The sequence below is a fragment of the Megascapheus bottae genome, chromosome 5, assembly GCF_031878675.1.
Source record: "Megascapheus bottae isolate mThoBot1 chromosome 5, mThoBot2.hap1, whole genome shotgun sequence".
NCBI lineage: Eukaryota > Metazoa > Chordata > Mammalia > Rodentia > Geomyidae > Megascapheus > Megascapheus bottae.
This window is the reverse complement of record NC_143513.1, coordinates 60,318,258-60,344,816: the sequence shown is the minus strand read 5'-3', so window position 1 is coordinate 60,344,816 and position 26,559 is coordinate 60,318,258. Positions and strand designations below refer to the sequence as shown.

General features: G+C 37.8%; 1 protein-coding gene across 3 annotated transcripts in view; it reads left to right on the top strand.

Annotated features, from left to right (window-relative positions):
- The window catches only part of Cttnbp2 (cortactin binding protein 2), a 129,345-nt gene extending 103,204 nt beyond the window's left edge, over nucleotides 1–26,141 (top strand). For 2 of the 3 annotated variants that reach the window (XM_090333199.1, XM_090333200.1), the window contains 11 exons: nucleotides 101–187; nucleotides 270–369; nucleotides 6,844–6,996; nucleotides 7,132–7,319; nucleotides 8,220–8,398; nucleotides 12,329–12,534; nucleotides 12,874–13,035; nucleotides 15,620–15,683; nucleotides 16,818–16,905; nucleotides 18,240–18,341; nucleotides 25,094–26,141. In XM_090333199.1, the coding sequence (XP_090189325.1) occupies nucleotides 101–187; nucleotides 270–369; nucleotides 6,844–6,996; nucleotides 7,132–7,319; nucleotides 8,220–8,398; nucleotides 12,329–12,534; nucleotides 12,874–13,035; nucleotides 15,620–15,683; nucleotides 16,818–16,905; nucleotides 18,240–18,341; nucleotides 25,094–25,339 (1,575 nt within the window). In that variant the 3' untranslated portion in view covers nucleotides 25,340–26,141. Of the gene's footprint in view, nucleotides 1–100; nucleotides 188–269; nucleotides 370–6,843; nucleotides 6,997–7,131; nucleotides 7,320–8,219; nucleotides 8,399–12,328; nucleotides 12,535–12,873; nucleotides 13,036–15,619; nucleotides 15,684–16,817; nucleotides 16,906–18,239; nucleotides 18,342–25,093 lie in introns of those variants that run through there. The other variant, XR_016535547.1, reaches the window with a different exon arrangement.
- The last annotated feature ends 418 nt before the right edge of the window (nucleotides 26,142–26,559 follow it).

Genomic DNA, 26,559 nt, shown 5'->3' with positions numbered 1-26,559 from the left:
ATCTGGAAACAATTAGAAGATAATTCTTCCCTAGTGTGCCACTTTTTTCTCTTGGTAACATAATATCTTTGCCTAAGGACTCTTCCTGGTTTGCCAACAGGTCGAGCAATATCATAATGTCATTTTCCATGGCCCAGAAGGAAGCTTGCAAGACTACGTAGCACATCAACTTGCACTCTGCATGAAGGTATTTATTGCTCTCAAACTGTCTTCTTTCCTTTAAAAGCTGTAAATGGTATAGAACTAAGTGTGCTGTTTTCTGACTACAGCATAGACAAATGGCTGCAGGATTTGCTTGTGAAATAGTGAGAGCAGAAGTGGATGCTGATTTCTCCAAGGAGCAGCTCGTAGACCTGTTCATCAGTAGTGGTAAGGTCATTCCAGTGGACTGGATTGTAATCACTCAGAGACATGCCCTTAAGTGATATCATGAAAAGATAACATGTGCCATTGCTTGAAGTTTTTGCTTGAGTTAAGTGAACTTCTCAGTTATTCTGGAAGCTATGAAATAAAAATTGAGAACCCAAGTGAACACTTGCCAAAAAATTACTAGACGTGCATGATTGTATTTTTGAACTTGTGTTATCTTTTCTTCCATCTCTTGTATGAACTCTTGTCATGAGTACACCATGGCCTGAACCAGTGGCGATGTATGTCACCAACAGAGAGGTAATGGGAAAAGTGCACTTTAATGAGGCTACATATTGCATCTACCATATTGCCCAGAACTTCTGGTACATGATGACATCCAATTGAAGTTTGTTTTTCAAAAATTCTGTACAATCAATGCACCCCTTTTTGTGCCTCCTGGCATGAATTGCTTTCTTCACCCTCAGCATTGATGTACTTTGATTGTTAGTACACCACATGTACTATTCAGTTGTTTTACTCTACATAAAACCCTTATGCAAGTTTAGGTATCATTGTTTTTGTTTCAGAGGTGAAGACATGTGCTCAGAAGGCTTCCCTGATTTGCCACTACTGTTATGTAGTAGGAGGAAAATAATTAAACATGCTTACTAGGATAATGTCATTCAGGAGTCTCTATCCTGGGTTCCAAAGTCTGATATCCTAAGCTTTACAACAGGTGGAATTGGCATAACCCCACATGAAATAGGATCACTAAGCACTGTGTGAAACACAGACTTCAGTCTACAAGAGCTTCACCCACAGAGACAACTAGAGAAGGGATGAAGGAGGCAAATTCAAGATTGGACAATGATGAGTTGGGACACTAAAAATCTCTTGGAGTAAATGGTAGAGATACATCTCATCTTCGGAATATAACATTGGTGGCCAGAGGAGCTGTAAACCAGATTTAGAAAACAGAAGCTAACTGCAGGTCCTAAGCCAAATAATAAGAGCAAGTTTGGTAAAAAATGATTGAGGATGATTCCACAAACTTAGAAGAAGGTTTAGCAGACAGGAAAATCTTACCAGAACCTGAATGTCCATCTTTGACTAGAAACTGATGAAAATCAGCTACAGAAAGTTTTTTTTTTTCTGATAAGGTTAACATTTATTGAGTTCTTACTCTAGTAGGCCCTATTCTAGAAACTTCATTAATTGACAACTCTCTCAATCAGGTATGTTTATTATTTTTATAAGCATGAAAACACAAGATTAAATACCTTTTCCAAAGAAAGCACTGTGGACAAAAACAGGACTCAATACAAGCTATGACTCTTCAGCTCAGTGCTCCTCAACTCTAGCCATGTCTCCTTAAAACTCTTCTATGTCAAATGTCTACTCACCCACTTCGGTTGTCTGATAATAATCCCTTTTTCTTTTTCATTTTTCATTCTTGTTTTTTCTCAAAGAGAAACAAAGTTGCTTTGTCCTCACTCTGTCAGGGTGGAGGATAACTACAGATAGCACTCATCTCTAAACTTAGACAATTAAAAGATTAGAGAGCAATGAACTGGACTGTCAAGGATGCAGGGATGACTAGCTCAACATTTCAGACTGTCTGCATGGTCTAATTTTAAAAGGAGCTGTCTTTCCCAATCTGCCATTGTAGAGAAGGGCCGAGTCTCTCTGGCGAAATTCACATCATATTGACAGAGTTGAAAACCTTAATGGATACAAGCAGCACTTAAAGGGTAAAGCTGGCTTAGGAGGGCATAGTGGGCAGTAGCTCTATTAACAACCGTTGCTTGTAGAAGTCTAGATCTAGCATCATAAAGTTTTACTAATTTTAGAAAAAAGCCGGAAATTTACAGTTTCATTTGGGAAAATGCTAAGAGTTTTATTCTTTCAGGGTTACGGGCTTTATTTTCTGTGGAGCTGGGGATTGAACATAGGGTCTTATTCTTGCTGTGCACTTGAGCTGCACCCGGAGCCCGTATTTGAATTTTTGAAGTCATATAGCAACCACATAGAGCTTCTGTTTATTCACCTCTGGACACCTTACCCTTGTATCACAGTCAATCCATAACACATTTTGCTACACTGATCTCCTGGTATATTTTTACCCTTTCTCATCTTATTTGATAAACTCTGCATTGCATCCCATCAACTTTCCTGTAAATAGCTTTTCCTCCCTGCACATCTGTCAGATGTCAGCTGGCTTCATATTATAAGCTGCTTATAAAACCAGCCACCACCATCCCATAGTTGTTCCTTAAACTAGGTCTGTACAGTTCAAGGCCTTCCATTCTGTGGCATTGGTCTCCATTTGCTTATCTGACCCTCTGAAAATAAACATCTAGGGAGAGATGTATTGTACTCATAAACTGACATGCTGAATGGAAATACCTTCATATAACTACTTAAGGATAACAAGAATGTAAATGAAATAAAATGTTTTTTTAAATGAAAATAGATATATAGGCTTATGTGTCCTTTGCTTTTTCAATCTCCATGTCCATATAGGTTGTAGTTTCTGCCAGCAGTACACAAAGAACTCTCCCTTCCATCCTTTTCTCTCCTGTATGACTTGCACATGGTAGTACTATGCAAAGTATGCCACAGCCCCTTAGTGATTAAAACAGATAGGGTATCTGCCCTTCTGGGAACTATGGGAGAAACTTAAAATGCTTTTAGCACACCTGAGGTAAAGACTTCTCAGATTCCCCAGCAGTGAGCCTTCCTCCACTGAACATCAGTAGACTTGGTTCATACTCCTTCTGTAAGTTCCAGTAGAAAACATACTGTTTGAATTTTTGTCTTATCTCATAACGTGATCTATTATAGTTTGTTGAAGGCTAATGCTGTGGCTTATTCTCCAGTTTAGCCTTGTATACCAGTCTTTAAACCTTTTATGTTGAGTCGATTAGTGGCTTTTTGTGTGAAGGAAATAGAACTGGCAGAAAAAAAGGGAATTCTTTGTTCTGTACAAGAGATCTTTCTTAAATATAGGTTGAAAGCAGTAAGGACAGGAGTTGGTAAAGAATGTCTAAAAATGTGGGGTGGGGAGTTTGGCCTAGTGGTAGAATGCTTGCCTAGTGCCTAGCATGAAGAAAGACTTGGGTTTGATTCCTTGGTAACACATGCATAGGAAAAAGCCAGAAGTGGTGCTGTGGTTCAAGTGTAGAGCTCTAGCTTTGAGAAAACCCAAGGACAGTGCTCAGGCCCTGAGCCCAAGCCCAGACTGGCAAAAAAAACCCAAAAGAATGTTGGAAACTGTTTCAATTTTTAGTGAGTTAGTCGTCGGAGTGTGGCCTAGTTGTAGAGTGCTTGCCTAGTATGCCCAAAGCCCTGGGTTCGATTCCTTGCTACCATATACACAGAAAAAGCCAGAATAGTGCTGTGGCTAAAGTGGTAGAGTGCTAGCTGTGAGAGAAATGAGAGAGAAAGCCCCCAAGCCCTGAGTTCAAGCCCTATTACTGGCAAAAAAAAAAAAACAAAAACAAGAAAAAGAGGGCCGGGAGTTTGGCCTAGTGGTTAAAGTGCTTGCCTAGCATGCATGAAGACTCGGGTTCGATTCCTCGGTACCACATACATAGATAAAAGCCAGAAGTGGTGCTGAGGCTCAAGTGGTAGAGCTCTAGCCTTGAGAAAGTCCAAGGACAGTGCTCAGGCCCTGAGCTCAAGCCCAGGACTGGCAAAAAAAAAAAAGAGAAAAATAAAGAAAAAAAAGAAACCAATATCACTTGACCGTTGATTAGGAGACAAAGATAAATACAAATGAATGCAAACTCAGCCTCAGGGTCAGAAACAGTGAACTTTACCTCCTCTTTGCATTGTAGGGTAGATCCTCAGAATCCATCATAAATGTGAAATTAGATTACTAGCAATGCAATCCTGCTGATGGAGCTAGAGAAGGAGTTCTTCTATTCCTCCAAGACTTCCTGCACGCCTCTAAACCCATTTGTGTAATCTCCACTCCTGAGATCCATCCTGAAACCTCATGGGTCACTCATGAATGTGTCACTCGTGAAACATAACAGAAACAAAAGTAATGCATCACCACCAAACATGCTCTTGGTTCTTTGCTATCTGCACCCATTAATTTATAATTCCTTCTCAGAATTGTTTGATATTTCTTCTCTACCCTTTCTATAAGTGAAACACATAGACTTACTGATTCTACCTCAGCATTCCTTTTCTTTCTGTACCTCAGATTTCCTCACCTCTGGCCTTTACCACAGAAGTTCCCAGAGTGTGTGTGTTCACCTGCTCTTCTAGTCAGATTCTTCATTCCAAAGTGAGCATCTCAGTGTATGAGTCAGTTCCTATCTACCCCCAACGTAAAAACTTCACTGATCCCCAGCGCCTCTTGTGGCTCCCCTGACATCATACTCTAAATCTTGTATTTTTCATTTTTGGCTGAATCTGAGTCATCAGAACAGCAGCTCTCAGCTCTGGCTGCAAATCCACTCATGGGGAGTTTCCACATTTTGCGATTTCCCCAGGCCTTTGTACAAGCCAGTGAATCAGAATTTCTGAGACATTCAGGGGACAGGTCCCAGATAATCTTGTTGTGAGCCCAGAGTGAAGATGCAGCCTTCGTTCGACCCATCATGGTGACTGCTGAATCCCATGTGCTCACATGGCACAATCAGCTCTGAGCTTATCATCATGTCACTCCTGCAAGTCCTCTGACCAGAGTTTGATCCTCTAGTTCCTCCTGGGACTAAGCATTCCAGAACATCCCAGCTGGTGGCAGCACCTTGTGAGCCACTTGAAGTAACTGTACACTAATCCCAAATTAGAGGCAAATTAGAGTTCTTCAATCTTTGATTACACAACAATATGCACAAACCAGTAAGCTGGTGGGGTTTCAGTCATTGAACAGGAAATATTGTTCAGTTTATCACCGTTGTCTTAACCAGTTATGGATTTATTCCAGTTCCGTACTACATGTGTCTGAAGAAAAAAGGATACGATTTTTGCATTCTTATCATAAATAGTGTTGAAAAGAATCCAGCACACACCAGACCCTCTTGTAGTGGCCCCCAACATAGCTTAATGAGAAGTGGTGGTTAATGATTCTGTTCTTCTATTCTTTAAAGTTTCATGGCATTTAGGAAAAAACTTTTAATCTGAGAAGTGATTTACTTACAGTGTTGAATGATTCTTTTTTTATTTTTATAGGGGTGATGTACCAGAGAGGTTATAGTTCCATTTATCAGTGGATACATTACTTCTTGAACATTGTTTCCCCTTCCCATGTTTTTCTCCCACTTTCCCTCCCTCTACCCCCTCCCACTCATCTACAGTGTTGACTAATTCTTTTGAAAATGATTTGTATCTATAGTAACATGAAAGAATACAGAATTTGCTCTCCTGAGAACTGTGGAAATTGGAATACTTGACAATGTTACTCTTAAGTACTACAAATCAATTTTCCTTTGTTCAAGATTAACTTGACAAAGACAATTAATAGTTGTCTAGAAATTTAAAAGGGGTTTTAATGTCTTTTAAATTGGTAAATTGGAAGTGCATATTTATTTGCTAAAATATTCATAACATTTTAAGTGCTTTGTAAGTGCCAGTTGAGTGCTTGGTGTATTGATTTCTACATTTTGTACACACAGTAATGATTCTCTCCCACTCACCCTGTATTTGTCAGTTTGGGTTCACTCCTTCCTGAGTGCTGGGGTTTTAATCCAGAGCTTCTTCTGTGCCTAGCAAACAACTTACCCCTGCGCTCTACCCAAGCTCTTAGATTTTTTTATACGTTTTATTACTTACACATGAATCCTGAAATGACTTTATATTGACTGGTTTGAACTTTTCAGGATGATATCATATTGTATATATTCCTTACTAGTTTTTCTTTTTGTTGTTGTTGGTGGTGGGTCTTGAACTCAGGGTCCCGGGGTGGGGGTGGGGGGCTGTCCCGAAGGTTTTTGCTCAAGGTTAGAGCTCTAGCACTTGAGCCACAGTGCCACTTTGGGCTTTCCCTGTGATTAACTGGAGATAAGAGTCTCATGCATTTTCCTGCTTGGGCTGTCTTGAACCATGATCCTTACATCTTAGGTGCTTGAATAGCTAGGATTACAGACATGAGCACTCAGCCATAATTTTCTTCTTAATACATTGTTTGCGACAGTATTCTGTCACAAATACATTATTAGCTGGCGTCCTAATTAGTTCACGTTCATATGTCCTTACACATAAACCCCTATTTATTTGCCCATTGCATTATCAGTTTATCAATGCATATTGGTTGGTTGTGTCTGGGATCTGTTAGGAAACCAAAGGTGATGGATCATTGTATATATAAGTGTCTTTGGAGATGTGCATCAGTTCTCCAGAGAGCTTTTGCATATTCCAGGCAATTTCACAGTGTACCACCATACCATGTCTCACACTTTGTCTCTTTTTGAATTTTTTTTGCCAGTGTTCACAGGTTTTTGTAAAAACTCTAAACCTTAATTTCCTTTCTAACCACAGCGTGTCTGATCCCAGTGAAACAATCTCCTATTAAGAAGAAAATCATCATCATTTTAGAGAATTTAGAAAAATCTTCATTATCTGAGTTATTGGGGGACTTTTTGGCACCTCTTGAAAACCGCAGCACCGAGAGCCCATGTACTTTCCAAAAAGGTAAAGCCAATGCAGAAAGAAAATGGAGAAGACTCTACTCTGTTCCTCAGAGTTGTTCCACATCAAGTCACTCTTTAAATGAATTTGTGCCACAGTATTACTTGCTGAGACGGAACTCTGGCCCTGTCGTTTCAGGAAATGGAGCATCTGAATGTTACTACTTTCATGAGAACTGCTTTCTGCTAGGCACCATTGCCAAGGCTTGTCTTCAGGGCTCAGACCTGCTGGTGCAACAGCATTTCCGCTGGGTTCAGCTGAGGTGGGACTGCGAGCCCATGCAAGGACTGCTATACAGGTTCTTGCGAAGGAAAGTTGTGACCAAGGTAACAAGGAGAGCAGGGGAGATTTGCATTATCTAGAATTTTAGGCTTCTATTTCCTTTCCAAGGGTTCAGTAGGACATAATGAATAATGCACAGTTTCTGCATGATAAAATGTAAGTGGATTTACTGTTGTTATTTTCATTAGGTAATATTAACACATAAGAGCCATCATAGCTTTTGGATGGCAGCAAGTACCAAGAACAGTCAAGGAGAATCAACTCCTGTTATTAACTGTTCTCAAGAAATCTAAAGAAAAAAATGCTATAGAAAGTTAGCTAGGAAAATCAATCACTGTCTTAAGGACAGTTCGCTGATTACTTAAAATCTTTGGAATAATATCCATCTCCTTGGGTAATGGTGCCATACTCTGCTATATTGTGGCATTCAGGTGATTTTGCAAAGTTAGAATGCTTCATCTAACAGAATCAGACAGATTTTCTTGAATACTAATAGGTTGTAGTGATTTTCCTCGCACAGTAATCCAAAAAGTATTACTGAATTTCCTAAGTAGTAATAATATAATCTGAAGGAATTTAACACATTAGCATCTAATTTTACAGCCTAAACTTGAACCACTAGCTTAGTGGCAGAGGAAGTTTAAAATAACACACCCTGGGTATGGTATGTTATTACTTCTCTGTATCTTTTTCTCCTGATAAATAAAATGAGATAGAATGCCTACTTTGGATATATGGTAATGATTAAGTGAAAAAAAGTTTTATCACACAAAAAACAAGTTCATACCCAACAGCATACTATAAACTATGTACGCTTTAAGTATCTCAAGTAGAGGTAAAGTCAGATTTGTGTTTAAACTTTTAGGTTTTTACATTTTTTTTTAATTTAAAAAAGAAAGCTGTGTGATCTAAGCCAAATCCCTGTGCTCCACTCCTGTCTGTAGTTCAGAGGCCAGCTGCCCTCACCCTGTGACCCTGTGTGCAAGATTGTTGACTGGGTTTTGTCTGTCTGGCGTCAGCTCAACTCCTGCCTGGCGCGCTTGGGCACATCAGAAGCACTTCTGGGACCAAAGTATTTCCTGTCTTGTCCTGTAGTTCCAGGACATGCCCAACCAACAGTGAAGTAAGTGTCCTTTCTCATCTATGTGCATTTGGGAAGTTTGAAAGTGAGAATTGGAACAGACTGCCTGTGATGCCTCCTGTCCAGCACAGGAGGCTGAACTCCACTCCTGCCATAGGGTGACCAGGACATGTCACCTTTACGCTTAAATCCAAAGCCAAGTATTTTGGCTTATAGTCAGCAATTTTTCCTGTATTTTAAAGCAAACAATAGCAGTAATGCATAACTTTTTTTGTAAGATCCTACCGGAGAATCTGTATTAAATATTTTATGTACACAATCACTCTCACCCATCACCTCACTGCCCCTCCATGCCCTGGAAAAAAGCAGCATTCAACTGAAAAACTGAAATTTTTCATCCTTTCTTGGTACTTAGGTACTTACTATATTTTCTTTTGAAAGTACTTATAAGGTAAAATTTATGAATTCAAACAGTTGGGAAGAATGAAAAGGAGAGAAAGTTGTTGCCAAACCAGTTTAATAAAGATCCTAAAATTAACTATTGATTCAGCTTCTGCATTTTCTGGCACCCTGGGCAGAAATAAATTTTGGAAAGCAGAGGTTGCACATAATCTTGTCTTCACTGTGGTTAGAAAACAATACAACTTGCCGGGAGTTTGGCCTAGTGGTAGAGCGCTTGCCTCGCATGCATGAAGACCCGGGTTCCATTCTTCGGTACCACATACACAGAAAACAGCCAGAAGCAGTGCTGAGGCTCAAGTGGTAGAGCTCTATCCTTGAGAAAGTCCAAGGACAGTGCTCAGGCCCTGAGCTCAAGCCCAGGACTGGCAAAAAAACAAACAACAACAACAACAAAAAAAACAATACAACTTAAAAACAAATTGAAGAGGAAGGAAAAGCTATTTTATGAGATAGAAACAGCACTTTTTTAAGTACCAGTACTTGAACTTGAGATTCAAGGTTAGGATCTGTTGCAGATCTTTTCTGCTCAAATCTGCTCAAATCTGTCCCCTTTCCCCCCTCCGGCTTTGAGCTGAGATCTTTAGATCTCAGCCTCCTAAGTAGCAAAAATAAGCATGAGCCACCAGGACCTGACAGAAATCGTACTTTCTTATCAAGCCCCAGAAATACCTTTACTGGTTTAATTACTATTCCCTTTACTAGTGTCATAATTAAGCTGTTTTGATTTGTTTTTACATCCAGAGTCTCAAGTTTCAAAGAAACTAGTTTGGATAAGAACATTGGAGGTTATGAGATTTTTGCCATTTACAAGCTGACCAGTTACCACCTATAGTTTACATGCTGGACTGGTTAAAAGCAGGGACTTTATCCAAGCACAGCAGTCATCCTGAAGTATATATTTACATAGGTTTATGTTAAGTGCTGAAGGAAATACATAGTGGCTTAGTAATGTGGGGGTTGCATCACAGCTGTGAACACCCCACTTTATCATCTACAGAGGAATACTGGATAATCTGTCAACTCCTTATCCTGGAAAGAGACATTACCAATACTTACTTGGACTGGAAACAAACATGCTCTCTTGCTTCTGCAGTTGACATTGTCCTTTCCCAACATTTCACACAAGATGTGCAGAACTAGGGTGTGGGGGAGAAAATGGGGACCAAGACATGAGAAAGGGTATCAATGTTTGTGAAGTAATGCACTTTTTATCTGGTAAATATAATATAACCCTTCTATTAATTACAATAAAAATATATGAAAAAAGATGTGCAGAACTTTAATTTTGAGTCTATGTGCTACTTTTATTTTTTCTTGAATTAGTTCCCATTGGTCATTAATAGAGAAGCTTAGAAAAGATTAATACTTTGTTAGTTTTTAACAACACTTCAAATGTTGCACTTTTATCTAATAGCTCTGAAAACATTTCTGTCTTGGGAAATGTGTTTTTCATTTCTGGAGTCTTTAATCACATGAAGGCTACTATTCTTTTGTGGTGCTAAGTATTGCTCCCAAGTCTTTATGCATTATTGCTCTACCACTGACCTATTTTAATATTGTAAAAAATATTCTCTTTTCTTTTTCAATTTAAAATTTTCACAAATACTTGCATATTATCTACAGACTTATAGGCAAATTGTACCTTCCACCGGTGAGTGAAACATGCAATCTTGGTCTTTAATTTGTTTCAAGTCTTTCCCTTTCTTTACAAATGGCACAAAATCATTCTTTCTAATAGATGGGAAAATTCCATTGTATATATTTACTACATTTTCTTGATCCATTTGTCCACTAAGGGACATCTGTGCTGATTAAATATCTGGTTTATGGTAAATAGTGTTGCAGGGAACATAGTTGTATTGAAGGTTGTATTGTATACTGGTTTTTAATCTTTGGGGTAAATGCCCGTAAGTGGACTATCTCAATCAGAATGTAGCTGTATATTGTGATTCCCTTTTGGCCACATCCTCATCATCATCTGTTGTTTGTTTTCTTGATAATGGACATTCTAACTCAAAAGAGATATATCAATGTTAAGATTTGCATCTCCTTTTGCATTTTCCATGTGTTTATAGGTCTTTTCTTAATTTCTTCTTCTAAGAGGACTCTCTTTAACTCATTAGCCCATTTATTAATTAGGTTCTTGGTTCCTGAGAGTTTGATTTTTTAAAACTCTCCCTGTTTCCTGGATATTTTCAAGGTATAACTGGTAAAAAAAAAATCTTCTCCTATTCTGTAGGCTTCCTTTTTAGGTGTTGAATAAGCCTTTTGGCATGTAGAAACTTTTGTTTGATATGATATCACTTATCAAGTATTTCTTTGATTTTTTTGCACATCTCAGTCTTTATTCAGAGTGTTTTTATCTGTGCCAAAGGGTTCTAATGTCTCTCATTCTTTTCTGATTTAAGTTTTTGATCTACTTTTAACTGATGCTGGTACAAGGTAATAGATAGGGATTTAGTTTCGGTTTTTGCACGTGGACATCCAGTTTTCCTAGAACCATTTGTTGAAGAAGTTGTCTTTCCTTCAGCCTGTTTTTGGTTCCCTTTCAGATAGTAGATGGCTATAGGCCTGTGGATATATTTCTGGGTCTTCTTGTCTGTTCCATTTGTCTCGGCCCTATTTTGTGCCAGTTATAGCTCTGTAGAAGAGTTTGAAGTTTGGTTATTATTATTACTCCAGCACTCCCTTCCTACTCGTGACTGCTTTTATGATTCAGGACCATTTGTAGTTCCATATGAACTTTTAGATTATTTACTTTCTCATTGAAGAATGATGTCAGAATTTTGTTGGGTATTGCATGTACATTGCTTTGGGTAGTACTGCCATTTTCAAGATACTAATTCTGCCAATCCAGAACATAGCAAGTCTTTCCACTTCCTTAAGTCTTCCTCGGTTCCCTTCAAATTTTTAGTTTCTGCTGTACAGATTCTTCACAAAAGTATGATCTTTTCTTAAACGAACTTTAATTGTCATTGAAGGTGCCAAATTTGTGCTGAAGTTCCCTGGCTTTCCGCTGCTAATACAGTGCACCTTAAGCAATAGCCTGATATCCTTTTGCAGAGCTGAACATACTCCTACCCTGCCTTGGGAAAGATTTAATTTGCCAGAGATCTATATCCTAACTGCAATACATGGTTCTTCTTAAGGAAATGAGATAAATAGGTATAAAATATTTAAATGTGGATTCTATGGAAATCTTACTTTTTCTAGACCCTTGCCTTTTATTTATTTACCTTCCTTTTTAATTACTTACGCATTCATTCTGGGAGTACTAATAAGCATTGATTCTATAAACAAGGAATGCAAACAGCTTCATTTGAAATATATTGATCTTGAAACAGATTCAAACTATTTTTCCATTGGTTAATTTCACAGATTACCTTATTATTGAAGTAGCCTACTTATTAAAACACACTTTGCCCTTGATCTTCATACTTACCCTTTGTAGAGTTGTGTGGCAGTCCTGAGAGACCTTCTCATGATGGTGAATTGTCCCTCTCTTGCAAGGTGGATGTCTAAGCTGTGGAATGCTGTGATCGCACCCAGAGTTCAGGAAGCAATACTGTCGAGAGCCTGTGTGAAGAGACAGCCTGGTCCTGTGCAGGCAGCTGCTAAAAAGCACCCTAGCCAAGGCCAGCAGGCTGTGGTTAAGGCCGCACTAAGCATCTTACTTAATAAAGCTGTTCTGCACGGCTGTCCTCTCCCAAGAGCAGGTACGTAGGTTCATGCATGAAGAGAGGAATTCACACCCTTATGTAACATGCCATAGAATTTGTTCTTAGGGAGCTTTCTTTCCTCTCTAGAGAAATGAATAGATGTTTCACAACATTGCTCTAGAACTCACTCTCAGTTGTTCATTATTGACTCAGTTTGGATTCCAGACCTCTGTGTAAGGTCTCCACCAGTTCACAAAGCTGAAACTTGGATATCAAGCTTTTATTTGTTTAAGTTTTAGTTCATTTCTCTGAGATGTGGAAATACATTTTTTCTCTAGTCTGTGAAGCAACATTAATCTCTGCGTTCTGGGTAAAATGTGGTTTGTGTTGTTTCAGAGCTAGAGCAACATTCGGCTGACTTCAAAGGAGGAAGTTTCCCTTTATCCATTGTTTCAAGTTACAGCCAGAAGAGAGGAGAGAGTGGGGCCTGGAGAAAGGTGAGCACCAGCCCTCGCAAAAAGCCACCCACCTGGAGCAAACCAGTTCTGAGCCAGGAAGGTAAGGGGGTGTGCACTCCTATCCAGTTTCTGAATGCAGATGGGCTTTTATTTTTATCATTCAAAAACCATGTTCTGGGTTGTTCAATGCACATTTTCTTGGAACAAGCAAACTATGCATATGCCAAAAATGTTTATATATATTGCCAACAATGCTCAAAACATACTATTTTTGTGTTAGAATTCCAAAACTAAATTTATTTTTGTCTTATCTTTTTTTTTGCCAGTCATGGGCTTGAGCTCAGGGACTGAGCACTGTCCTTGGACTTTCTCAAGGTTAGAGCTCTACCACTTGAGCCTCAGCACCATTTCTGGCTTTTTTCTATGTATGTGGTACCGAGGAATCAAACCCGGGTCGTCATGCATGCTAGGCAAGCACTCTACCACTAGGCCAAACTCCCGGCCCTGCCTTGTCATTTCTTAAGTTAATTTAGTGTTTTTTATGTCCATGATTAAATTTATGGAATTAAATCTTTGTACCTTGGCATATTTTACTCCTTATGAATGATTCCAAAGCCTTTTTACTCCTAAAATACTTTTATCATTGAATTAGATATAGAGATATATCTTGTTCATTTATGGCCTCTGCCACGGCTCAGGTTTATGTTACCCACTGGAAATATTGAAAAACCAACAGGAAATACATGGAGTTTATATTCCAATGAATCATTCTATAAATGTAAAATGTTGTTAGTATATACTTTAAAGTTGATAAAATCAATAAAAGAAATGTGAATTAAAGCATTATTCTAGAAATAGGTAATTCAGCTGTATTATTGTAAATATAAAATGTTAAATTATAAATGATTTAAAATCCATTCATACTTTTAGTAATTTCCATTTTAAAGATACTTGATATACCATAGCTCGATTTTTGTGTTTGTTGCACTCAACCTACTATCTGCAGTAGTTTCACTGACTTCTACTTAGAGATTTATAAAATGTAAAATCTGTTTTACAGAATACTTTATTTGGGGTGTAGTAGATAATTCCAATAATGGATAAATTGATTTTGATTTTTTGACACACTTGTTAAAACCTGAGCTGAGTACGAAACTTGGTGAAAGAGTACTTGTCTTCATTCATGAGGCTCTGCCATTGATCCCTTGCTCCCCAAAAAAGAAAAAGCACGAAGGATCTCTACAATGGGTATTCCTTGGTATGCAGGCTACTATAGAAGCTCATAAAGTTTGCAAAAACTTAGCCCATTCATTCTTTTCTTACCTGAAACAGGAAGGCCAATGATTCTGCACCTCCAGCTTCCTAGGGTATGGCCAAACTTAGCTGCTTATTACCTAGTAAAGAAAAGCCAGTAGTTGGTACTTTCAGATAATAGAAAAAAAAAGTACAGGTAGAGAAGTAGAGAAACTAGTATAGCAGTAATCTTTAGTGAGCAGTTTTTAATAAGGCTATATTAGATCCAGTTCACTTTTCAAAAGCTGCTTTTACCTTTTCAACAGTCTTTTGTAATGCTAGGAATCAAACCCCCTTGGTAAGCACTCCTGCACTGAGCTACTTCTCCAGCCTGAAGCAGTTCTTAGGAGGAAAATTTACTAGCCACATTTTAGAATTTGTTTAGAAGTAGCTGAATGTTTGTTGTGTTCTTAAAGTTTGAAATATGTATTATAGAAACATTTGTTTTTAGTCTACAGTGGTTTATTAATGTTTCTCGTGCCTTTTAGGAGAAATATCTGGTATAAGGACCAATAAACACAAATATGTTTGCCTGATTGAGTATATAGAACTGATATAAACTAATACTGTGCAAACTATTGACTGATATTTTCATTTTGTTTTTCTTAAGTATATCACAATTGTAGTTTGAAAAACATTGATATAATTTCCTTGTATTTTCCTCCTCTTCCTCCTCTCCTTCCTACCTCTCTGTGTCTCTCTTTTTTCTATCTCTCCTCTTTCTCTTTACCTCCTTCATCTACCCTTTCTCTTTTCTTTACTTCCCAGGAATTAGGTTTAAGACAATGCATCGTACTTTCTCAACCAGCCCTCTATCACTAGAGCTACTCTTGCAGCCTAGTTTTGTACTGTATATGTTGGAGATGGAGTCGTACTGATTTTTGTGCCCAGACTGTCTTTGAACCACAATTCTCTAGACATCAGTCCTATGAGTACCTAAGATTATAAATATAACCACAACACGTAACATTTTTCATACTTAACAGGTCCACTCATCAGAAACTATACTTGATTACAGAGTGAGTGATTGGGGAGGCAAGAAATATAGAACAAAAAAAGAGATGTGTCATCAAAAGGCAGGTGCTAAACTCCTTTTGACATATTTTGTGAATAAAGGTCTAAGTAGTTCAACAACTGAGAAGAGAAGCTATTGGTAGAAGCAAAGGTTAGGACTCTAGAAATTAGCCTTATGTGGTATTATTTTCCTGATGTCATCATAAACATACATAAGGAAATTACTCCCTGTCCTAATAGATACTTGATGGAGCTGTGGACTTGGGGAAAAGCTAAGTACAGCATAAAAGTACTGCAGTGCTGAGTCTTTAAAATACATAGTTTAAGATGTACTATGACAGTGATCCATTTTTATTGAAAATCTGTTTTTTTAACAGGCATAAAAAATAAGACCATACCACAGCTGAATTACAACCGGAACACTTCTCTGTCAAAGCAAAAGTACGTTCCTCTTTTAAAATTTAATATATAGCAAACAATAAAGATAAATCAAATAACTTTAATTGTTACTTGAACCACTTTCTATTTTTCTTACATTTGTTTATACCATGTTATATTGCTAAGAATTTTGTTAAATACAGTTTGAAATCTAAAAGCTGATTTGGTTATTCATAGAGTAGACATATTTGGGCACCCCATCTTATGTCCCGTTCCTATGGCATTCAGAATTGCAGAAAAGGGGAAGGGAAGAAAAAGGAGAGAGATAAAGAGAACTTCATCAATGCTACCTTCTACCAGGCTTACTGCTCACGAGGCTATTATATGCCATTAGCCTAAATAATTTCTCCAATAACTTTGATGCACATGTAAAGATTCTTTATGGAGTCAGGCACCTCTGGCCCATGCCTGTAGTCCTAGCTACTCAGGAGGCCATGATCTGAGGATCACAGTTCAAAGCCAGACCAGGCATGAAAGTCTGTGAGACTCTTATCTCCAATTAACCACCAGAAAACCAGAAATGGCGTCCTAGCTCAAGTGGTAGAACACTAGCCTGAGCTGAAGCGATCAGGGACATTGCTCAGGCCCAGAGTTCAAACTCCAGGACTGACAAAAAAAATATTCTTTATGGAGAAATGAAACTAGGAACTGAGTTAAACAAAAAAAGTACAATCTGACCTATGGCCATAGATAATGAGAGGATACAACTGAGTTTGAAAATGGCACCGTATCCCCTGTTCCATGTGCTTTATGTCTTTGTTTTATCTGGCTTGAGACACAAAAAAGAAAAGGGAAGAGGAAGGAATTTCAAATAATGTCAATTCAGGTAAATTTCTCTATGGAGTAAAATTCTGTCATTAAAGAATTTTTAGTGGGATTTAGCAAAATCCTGGGGCACTTTGTTATTAATATTCTCATCTCTTGATATGAATTAAACAACATTTATGAAAATACTTCAAAATAATACTAATTGCTTTTTACCCTGACCCATACCAAAGGCCAAAGAAGAGAAAGTGTAGTCATCTAGATGTCCATCTTGGCCATGGGATTGTTAACTCTCACTTAAAAAACTCTTTTCTGAGCTTTCTGTTGGCCTGAAAAGTGTAATCTCTCATTGTCATTGATTTTGGATGACAGATTCTCTGTGGGTTCAGATGATGAAGCAGATCTCGTCAAGGAACTTCAGAGTATGTGCTCCAGCAAATCAGAATCTGACATAAGCAAGGTAAGCAGGACCTATGGCTTGGCTTCACGCTGCAGACAGACCCAACCTTTACCTAGGTTATGACACTGAGGCCACATCAAGAAGATTTTTTTATTGAATGATGTGGTTGATGCTCCAGATCAAACCTTTACTTCCTTTGCTGAGAAAAGACATTTTTCCTCCACCTTTTTGAATGACCTGAAGTTGAACTTGGATGATTGCATTAGCATATCACATTGACTTATTTGGGCAACCTTTTTTCTTTGTTCAAGTGGTGCTGGGGATAGAGCTTGGGGTTTTATGAATGATAGATAAGTACTCTGTCACTGAATGCTATCCAGTCCTTGTTTTGATTTTGATTTTGAGACCGAGGTCTTGTTATATAGCATAAGCTGTCCTTGAACTCCTTATGTTCCATCCTATCCATGATTCCCCATAAGTAGCTTTTAGTAGAAGCCTCAAGTTGAGTTTCCTCACACTCTACCATTTGAGCCACAAGTGTTTGCTGTCATTGAAGATAAATCTCACCAATTTTCCTTCCCAGGTTGGCACCAAACTGTGATCCTCAGATCTCAGTCTCCTGAGTAGCTAGGATTACAGGCGTGAATGACCAGCGCCCAGCTCCTCACACTTTTCTTATTATTAGCTTTGGTGTGTAAACTATCAGTATGAGAGAACTGTAGCTGGCTTCATGGCAGCTTAGGTTATAGACTGAGTGACAGCAACATTCTGTGTAAATAAGAAAAACAATGCGTCTGTGTAATGCACATTGTCATGGCATTTAAGCTGTGAAATATGAGATCCAAATATGGAAACCAGTGACCCCAAATCTCAAAAGAAAACAGTAATAGCATCAAGTCTAACCTGTTTTAGCACTAAGCTATCTACAGCAAGTTTGACCAAACTTTTTTTAATACCTGCAAGAGACATAGAGATTTACAGCCTGAGCAGATTCCCCTGAAAGACTCAACTGTTAGACCCAAATACTCATAATCTCTAGAACAAGGTAGAATTGACTGCCTTCTTTAACCTTTCTGGAAATGAACTGAAATTCTTAGCCACTGGAATAGAAAAGGTAATTAATAAAATCTTTGACATGTTATATCCTATCTTTACTTGCCAAATGCCTTTTTCTTTTTGTTCCTAGACTGTTCTTTTTTTGTTTTTGTTTTGACTTATAAATGTATACTCTTTTCCCTTACTTCTGTGTTAGCAAAGACTTCAGGTCTTTACAGATTTGGGGGATTTATACATACAGGTAACACTTCACTCTGTGCATTATCCACCCTACCATTTAGCTGTGCTCTGATGTGGCACAGTGTAGTTCTAGTGATCCAACTTTGTATATTTTTCAGATTGCTGATTGTAGGGATGACTTAAGGAGTTTCGATAAATCAGCAAACAGCCCTGTGTTTTCAGCACCTGCTAATAATCCAAGCATGCCAGTGTCACAAAAGGTAAGTGCCCTTTGTGTCTTTGTCTCCAACATGGACAGAGAAGGTTGATTATAAAATTAATTTCACAAATCTTTCAGTATGAATCACAAAGGTTTTTTGCTTTGTTTTGTTTTGTGGGGAATGCCTTTGGTGGTTGTAGGGTTGGAAATCAGGGCTTTGCACTTGCTAAGCCGATGCTTTGCCTCTGAGCCATGACTTCAGCTCTTTTGTACACTGATTAGTATGAGATAGAGTTTTGTTATTTTGTTTGTTTGTTTTATCTTGTCCCCTAAAATCCCCCTCTTCTACACTTCCCATCATAGCTGGGATAACAGCAGTATGCCACTATGCCCGACTTCTTTTATAGAGATGGAATACTGTGGAAGTTGCCTCCTGATCCCAGCCTCCCATGTAGCTGGGTTGATAGGCATGTGCCACTGCTACTGGTGGTGAAAGGATCTCCCACATGTATGCCCAAACTGAACTCTGTCCTGATACCAGCTTTCCAAGTAGTTAAGATTACAAGTGTGAACCACTGTTGCCCAGAAAATTGCAAAATGATTTTAAAATCACATTTATGAAATCTATGTGAAATATAATAAATGTAGAATTGTTCATTAATAAATATTAGATAGATTATTATTTAAATAATATAATGGAATAATGACCTGGGAATGTATTTTTCTTTCTATTTAATATATTTTTCCTATTTAGTAGTTTAACTTTATTTTAAACTTTGAGATGTCTTTTGGCAAGATCACTCTTTGCTCTCATTCTTATATGCCAAAAGACCAATGGTGAACTTCTTTCATTTTAGTTTAAAATTATTTTTTAATTTTTAAAGATATATTGAATTTTGGAAAATTCACAGCGAAAGCTGAATGATAAGACATTGTAAATACATTGAAAACATTTCAGGATTTTTTTCCGGAATATCCTAAGCAGTCAGAATGTGCATTACTCTTAGTAAAAGATTCTGCTTTAAAGACAAATCAGAAAGGCAAGCAGAAGAGCCAAGTCGAGCAGAGTCTATTAACCTTCAAAATTGCTTTCATGTCTGCAGCACCACAGTGGACAGAAACAATGTGATGACTTCTCCCTTCATTCTATGAGGATGCAGAGTTTACAGTGGCTCTTGATGATAGGTGATTTGTTCACCAAAGCATGTCAGTTGTCCTGCTCATTCACTCCCATGGCATCTTAAAAAGATAAGTGCATGTGGTGTAAGGCAGGTGGGGTGCAAACAGCAGGATTATAAAATAATCATGGTGTGACTATTAAATTATTCATCTTTATCTCTCAGCACCTGCCATCTTGCAGCTCATTAGTCTTCAGTTTGAGTCAGTTATACGTGAAACCATGGGAGCTGAGCTTGTTGAAGAAGGTGATAGTAGGGATTTGCAGGGGATAAGATCTCTACTCAAATGCATGACATGGTGAGCAGTGAAGAAAGCATAACTTCCAGGCTCAGTGTATCATGTCTGCCTTCACTGTCCCAAACTGGAGAGGGTGTTTAGAAGCATAGCACAATTTAAAGAATACTGAAGGAAGAATAAACCCCAGAAGCTGACCTGCAGTCATTAGTGAGCACTGTCTCAAAATGCTTGTCTCAGAGGCTGATGCTTTACCATCATTAAAGCTTTGATTTTCATCCATGTATGGTTCACCTGCTCTGGGCTTTGTTGGATTAGAGACCAGAGCACAGAATGTTGATCCCCTTCAACATTTGTTGTAGTAGGAGAGCTCTTGGTGTTCAGGACAAATGGGCTTTGTAAACAAAAGTCTTATTGTGTTATCTGGACCCTTAAAAGGAACTATGTTTTTTTTAAAATGAGCAGTTTGAGATGGGTGTTAGGACAGCTGTCCTGTTGGCCCTTTCTGCCAACTGAAGGTGTTTTTCTCAGGACTTGCCAGCAGAGGGCAAAGTACTACTTGTTTATAAGCCTTCTTTCTTTAAGCCACCAGCCTTTTTCCTTTTCTGTCCCCCTGATAACTAGCATTTCTTGGTTCCATGCCAGTTTCTTCTGATTTCAGGAACTAACCTTCTTTTTTAATAGGCAAGAATACTCTTGAAATAACCTTCTTCCTTACAACTAGAAGGCTGAGAGCCTCCCTCAAATAGGGACAGCAGCCACCACCCTTCGTCTTCTTCATTAACCTCTTCATCCAGTGTGACTCTTGACTGCTCTGAGGGATTATGATTAAGTTTATTAACAAAGAACATAAATAAATACTTTCTTCTTTTGTACATGAAAATAGGTATCTTAAATTAAATCCAAAATTTAATCTTTGTTAGTATAATGAAATCCACTTGAAGGTGTTTGTTTTGTTTTTCTTTTTCTTTTTTTTTTAACTCTATGGCTGGACTCTCACCACTAGAGATTTTTATGTGATTTTTATGTGATGGTCTGAAGTGCAACCTCGACCCTGGGCTTCCCTTTACTCTCTAACCTGTCCCATTATCATTTTCTTTTTCTTTTTCTTTTCTTTTTTAGGAGAAACAAAGTTTGTTAGGGCACTATTAAAGAAAAACGGCAGGCAATTTGGCTAAAAAATCATAGCACAGCTCTTGCGGCTCTGCCAATATGAGCTGGTAACAGGCTCATGTATAGGGTTAGTGGGAAATTTGTTGACTGGCTGTCTCCCTTTTGTGAGTCCTGTTTACAAGCTCTTTCTCTTGTATGCTCTCTTGTAAGTGTTCTCTATGGTTTGAATTTTGTGTGCATGGGAACAAACTCGAGTGCTCAGTTTTTACATCTGCATTCCATCTGGCCCATTTCCCAACCTTGGCTCATTTTGCATTCTGTTTGGCCCATTTCCTGTGCTTGGCTCACCTTCACATTCCACCTGGTCCTTCGTGTTTCTCTGTCCCCAATATGCCCTTAAATGAAGGCTTCTGCACATACATACACTAATAAGCACACGCACACATATCCCCACACCCCTGCAAAAGAACAAAATGGGGTGAACATCTGATCTTCTTGAAACTGTTTCTAGCCCAATAAGGTTGTAGCAATGCTACTGCTTATGTGTTTGTGGTTCTGACAGAGTATTATGGACTCTGACTACTTCAAAGCTGTTTGGTGATGATGTACAGCCAGGAATTTGGGACCCACCATAAAATGAAGCTCTAATCTGTCAACCTCCTTATTTTCAAAACCCTTTTTTTCTTTCCAAATGTGTCTTTAAAGTTGATATATAACCTTCTACATAATGTTTCACATGTCGTGTACTCTTTCCATAGGACTTTACTCACCTCTTTCCCCTCTCTGTCTTTGTTCTTCCTCTGCCCCTGGTACCTGGTCTCCCTTTCACTTGATCACTGTACATATTTTCTTTCTCTTCATATCCCATCTAGAGTGATAACAAGCAGCATTCAGTTACAGTATTAAATAAGTAAATTGCTATAGTTTAACAACAATTTTTAAGGCCAAATAATTAAATCTACTTTAGGGCAATGCCTTTCTGTATAGTTTTCTTTTGCATCTAACACACATGGCAATAGTTTTAGTAAATGTATACTTAGTGAAGACAGCCTTGGTGTTTTAGGTGCATTAAGCACCTTTACCTCTCCCACTCTCAAGATCTTTGGGGAAGATGCCTTGAAATATATGCCTGGCAGCCAGGAGATCTCAGGACCATTTCTGTTTTATGTAAGACACTTCCCAGGCATTTTCTCTGTTCTTGTGCACCCAGCCTTGAATAGCTATGGCCTGAGAGTTTAACCATGTTCTCATCTACCTCTTCCACGCTATCCTCACATACATACAGAGGCTGATCAACCCAGATATCCACAGTTTTAGCTCCAGTGGGGATCCTTGGTATTAATATCATGTGGACATTCCCCTGCCTATCAAAGGATAAAGTAGGAAAGTGCATCGCCCATCTTTCCTTGGGCCTTCATGCTATCATGCTGAATTACAGTTTTGCTATTTATAACATTTATCTCTTTTTATTTGTGCTGGGGATGAAAACCTGGATCTTGTAGCTTCTAGATAGATGTTCTACCTCTGAGCTGCAACCTCAGCCCACAATTTATTCTGTATGTGTCAAATTTTCTGGTGTTTTATATCAAAGTACATTTGAAGCTGGCTTTAAGTTCCATTTTACAGATATACAGAGTCATTTCTTATAAGGAAGAAATGAAGAAATGAGTTAATACCTGTATTGTTTTCAAAATTACATACTAGCATGTGACTCTAACCTGTTGAATTGCCACAAACAATTATCTCTCACTTTCTTTCTGGCAGTTTGACAGGATTGACTTCTCTAAAACAAAAGCAGAACATGCTATGTGATTATCAGTTTTCACTTTACCCTTTTACCTACCAGAAAATACAAATGAAGGTGATAAGGAACCACTGGCATATGTGTATCCCACTGAAGCGCAACCATTTCTTCTCAGCTTCCTTAGATGTAGTTGATTGTAGATACTGTGTCTGTTTTCTAATTCTCTAAAGAAGCAACTTTTGTACAAACCACACCTCTTTTTGCAGCTTGGCCTTCTTTCTTTCCTTTCTCCCACATATATGTTTGCTCTGGATCACATATCCGTCCCTCTTTATTCTTAAATCATTACATACTTTTTGTTTGGGGAAAATAAGAGTGAACAATTCTCTAGACCAATGGTGTTTTAGAGTTGTGCAGCTAACTGATGATTTGGGATTATAGCTGATTCTTAAGATCTGGCACAAGTAGATTTTTTTTTTACATATAACCAGTAGAATTTTTTCTTCAGTGATTTAGAGATAGTTTAACAGGCATCTGCTGAGCTTCAAAGAATTTTTTAAAGAATTATTTAAAGAACTGTCAAATTATTAGTGGTGGAGTTTAGTAGGTAGAAATGGAGGAAGGAGAGTTTAGATTAGAGCTTTGTGACAAGCCTAGGAGTTTGAGCCTTTGGTAGATAGTGAGGGCTTAAATCCTCCCTTTCCTCATTGTGAATGCCATACAGCCATAATTTCTGCTCATTTGTTCAGGCAATATTGAATGGGGGAGAGGGAGAAAGAAACAGAGGGGTGAGAGAAAGAGAGAGAGGCAATTGTTAAAGATAATTGAGGTTTCCTGTTCAACTGAAAGAACAGGATTGACCAGTAATGAGTCAAGAGGAAGGCTTTAGCAAAATTAATAAAGTATACACTGGAAATAAGGGTGAATTATGTTGACTAGTGTTTAGAAATCTAGGTCTCAAGTTCCAAGATTACCAATAGCTACAGGTAGAATTCTGGAAACTGTTTAACAGTGGTAGTTGAGACACAGAATGAGTAAAAGAGAAAGACAACTACTTGCATGAACATGGAGGGCTTAGAAGCATGCCTTCTAGCTGACTATTAACTCAGTTGGGCAAAAGCAAGGTGGAGTTAAGGTTGGGGTTCCCAGTTATGCCTGTATGTCAGACTCATGCAGGAAACATTTTTAATATAACATTACAGTGCCACATAGAGACTAGTTTCACCTAAATGTTTGTGGATCAGCCAGTCATCTGTTTCCAGATGACTCTAGAGTTGTAGCCAGTATTGGGGACCATCAATTTCAGCCTCTTGGAAGAATGCAGCTAACAATTACCAAAAAAAAGTCATATTAAGGATTTGCCCATTATACTCTAGTTTTAAGTGTTTTAATGGTTAGTTCTGTTTGGTTGTATTCATTATTACTATCAACAAGGAAAGTAATCAACACCTCAGAGGTAAACATGCTGTTCAGTGAGGCATCTTACCCCATTTGCAGAACATCATGCATTAGAGAGCAAAACACTGAGGCTGAGTGGGGAAGTCTGAGTTCTTGTCCCTGTTTCCTTGCTGTGACTATTGGAAGATGACTAAATCCTCTTACCTTCCTTGTGCTCTGATTCCTCTGAGCAGAAGTGGGAGCAATTTGCCTGTGATCCAGATGGTAAGGAAACAGTAGGCAAAATATAAATGACAGCATGTAATTTCCCAGCATAGAAACCTTTGAGTCATAGAATCCCTGGGCAGGAGCCTTTATTCACTAATATGTAAGCTCCAGTAGAACAGGGAAGTATCTTTCAGGTTCTCTACTAGATCATACTTAACTTTATACAAAATGCTCAGAAACTATTGTTGAAATGTGGAAAAGTGACTTGCCCCAAGTCAACTTGAAGAACTGCCTCTGCAGTTGGTTGCTGTGTTAGCTTTCTGTCACTATAACAAATACTCAAGATAAATTCTTTGAAAGGAGGAATGCTTGGAGTCATGGTTTGGGTTCATGGTTGGCTGGTTCTATTGTTTCTGGGCCCATGGTAAGGCACAGCATCGTGATAGAATGGACCTACTTTCTCTAACTATGCCCTCCTTTGGTTGTTGTCACTTCCCAGTGACATGAGATTAAGAATCTATCAGTAGATTGATGAGGTCAGAGCTGTCACCATCCAGTTACTTCTCACTGATTGGACAACCAACTAAAGACAAAGCCTTCAACTGATGAGCCTGTTGGGTGGGGTAGCAGGAGTCAACATATGCAAATACTAATAGCTAGACTAAGTCCAATTTAGTCATTTCATCAGGCCTAGTATTTTTGATTCTTTTGGTTGGTAAAGAGATCCCAAATTCATTAACACTTGATTCACCAACATCTTCAGGAGGCTCAGGAAAATCAAGAAGTAGAACGACTGGAATTCTTTACTTTTTTCTTTAATTTTTTCCTGACAAATCTCTGTATAAGGAGAAACTCCCATGTTTTCTCAGAGAGAAAGAATGAGGACTGATAAAAGTTGGTAGCAGTGGTAAGTGATTTTGCTTTCTCTTCTCTTATAGGAGGCAAGTCCTCTCAGCAGCCATCAAACTACTGAATGCAGCAACAGTAAATCAAAGACTGAGTCCGGTGTCTCAAGAGTTAAATCTTTCCTTCCTGTTCCTAGAAGTAAAATTGCCCAGTGTTCCCAGAACACCAAAAGAAGCAGAAGCAGCAGTAATACAAGGCAACTAGAAATAAACAACAATTCCAAAGAAGAGAATTGGAACCTACACAAACATGAACAAGTAGAAAATCCTAACAAATAGGCCTGCCTACAAGATTCTCACTAGTAACTTCTGTATACTTCACAAAGAAACCAAGGACATCAAAATGTAAATACTTTCAAATGAATACAATGTTTTCACTGTAACATAAAATATAAGTGCGGGACCACTATTCAAGTTTTTGTAAAGAATGTATTTATAACCCAACATTTTTTTTAATTCTATAGGACTGAACTTAAAAGTTATGGCAACTTCTCAAGTCATTTTATAATAGAAACATTGTAATAGTTTTAAGCTAATATGTTCAGGGGTATTAAAATATAACCATCTGTACTGTATATCACTTTGTGTACATATGTACATATGTATGAATATTTAATAAAGTCTTCAAATCATATTACATACATGTTACAAAACATTGACTTAGATAACACATGCCACCTTAATTGGTGATCATAATTTTATGTTCACCTGATGGGGAATGACTAGAATGGGGCAATAACAAATCATTTCTAAATAGTTTTTTTTCCCATTAAAAGCCATATTAAATATTTTGCCTGTTAAATTCTAGTTTTACATTTTGGATCTTTTAGTAATTACATTGCAGTTTGCTTGCATTGTGTGTGCGTCTGCGAGAGTGTGTGTGTGTGTGTGTGTGTGTGTGTGTATGTATATATATATATATAATATGCTTATGAGTTTGCATTATAAGTCTTGTAAAATATGAAAATAATGCAATAAAAGTGTTATCTTTCATACAGAAGTTTTGTATATCTATGAATATTGAAATACCTGCATAAATACTTCAATAAATTAATTTAGAATTAACTCCCTCTTCACTGTTATTTCCACTAGCACTACTTCTAATAAAATTGACATTTTCTGAAAGTGTTTCTTCTAAAATTACTGATGGAGTTACTTATTCAATATAACTAAGTTTGCTCAAATGGAAATATTAGATTAGTAAAATAATTTTTCTCTACTTTCTATGTATAGCTCTTAATAGCCTATCTGTATAATAGGTTATTTGTATTTAACATTAGAATGCTGATAAAAACATATTCTCCATGCTGTTGTATTCCAGATAGTATCACCAAAATCTTGCTCTTATTAGAAATATTTTTTCAATGGCAATTTGCCAAGGGCTATCTACAGATTCAATGTAATATCCCAATGTCATTCTTTAAAGTAATAAAAAAGTAATCCAAAATTTCATATGGAATAGTAAAAGACCCCATATAACAAAAACAATTCTTAGCAGA